The sequence below is a fragment of the Monopterus albus genome, unplaced genomic scaffold (assembly GCF_001952655.1).
Source record: "Monopterus albus unplaced genomic scaffold, M_albus_1.0 scaffold67.1, whole genome shotgun sequence".
NCBI classification, from domain to species: Eukaryota; Metazoa; Chordata; class Actinopteri; order Synbranchiformes; family Synbranchidae; genus Monopterus; species Monopterus albus.
Window position 1 is genome coordinate 808,058 of NW_018127947.1, and position 808 is coordinate 808,865.

Sequence of the window (808 nt, forward strand, 5' to 3'; positions counted from 1 at the left end):
TCTTGTACAAAGACCAGGGCCTCTCTGTCAGGCCAGCGCTCCACAGCCCTGAGCAGGGTCTCTCCTACTGTAGTATGGAGAAAAGGTGAGGACGAGGTGCCGTGGGCATAGCTGGTAGTGAGAGTAGGGACGACAGGCATAGAGTCCACATGGATGGTCCTGCAGGGAAACGGGAGTCCTGTTTTCAGACACTGGCAGATTAACAGCAGGCACAGATTACACGGTGACATAACTTTCTGTAAAGTAGTTTATCAAATGTCAAAATTAAACAGAATACATGTGCACAGACTGAAGGTTTGAATGATCAAGAACATCAGTATAATATTATGGTAACACGCTTTGAAAGCATACTACAGAACCATCTATTAGGCTAATATATGAAAACAAATTAAATAGTTTTGGGTTTTATAGTGTGCCTGAAAAAAAAAGACCAATTTGAAGACAGTAACTGAAAAGTAACTTTGCAGATTAACCAATAATGGACAAAATGAAATCATTAGTACAACCAAGAAGAAACCTCCAAGGCTGAAAAACAAAGCCAGCGGGGAAGCGCCGAAACCCACGGCTCCTTGAACGGCCACTTGAGCCTTGCTCCAAAAGGGAGTCAATCCCCACAGACTGTCATGTTAAAATGCCCGACTGTACAGCAGAAATAAACATGTTCACAGCCTGGTACAAAAGTTTGGCCTCTATAACTAACTTCCCCACACACAGTATAGATACCGTATTTCATCAAACTCGATTTGACAGTTCTAGGTGAAAGGTTATCCAATCAAAAGCGTTGTCCCGCCCCCAAGTCCCACCCTCC

At 43.7% G+C, this 808-nt stretch overlaps 1 protein-coding gene across 1 annotated transcript in view; it reads right to left on the reverse strand.

Annotated features, from left to right (window-relative positions):
* acsf2 (acyl-CoA synthetase family member 2) overlaps positions 1 to 808 on the reverse strand; it is a 25,439-nt gene that overhangs the window by 20,329 nt on the left and 4,302 nt on the right. The window contains exon 2 of the mRNA XM_020604644.1: positions 1 to 159. This exon is cut by the window's left edge and continues 40 nt beyond it. Coding sequence (XP_020460300.1) covers positions 1 to 159 — 159 coding nt within the window. The remainder of the gene's footprint in view (positions 160 to 808) is intronic.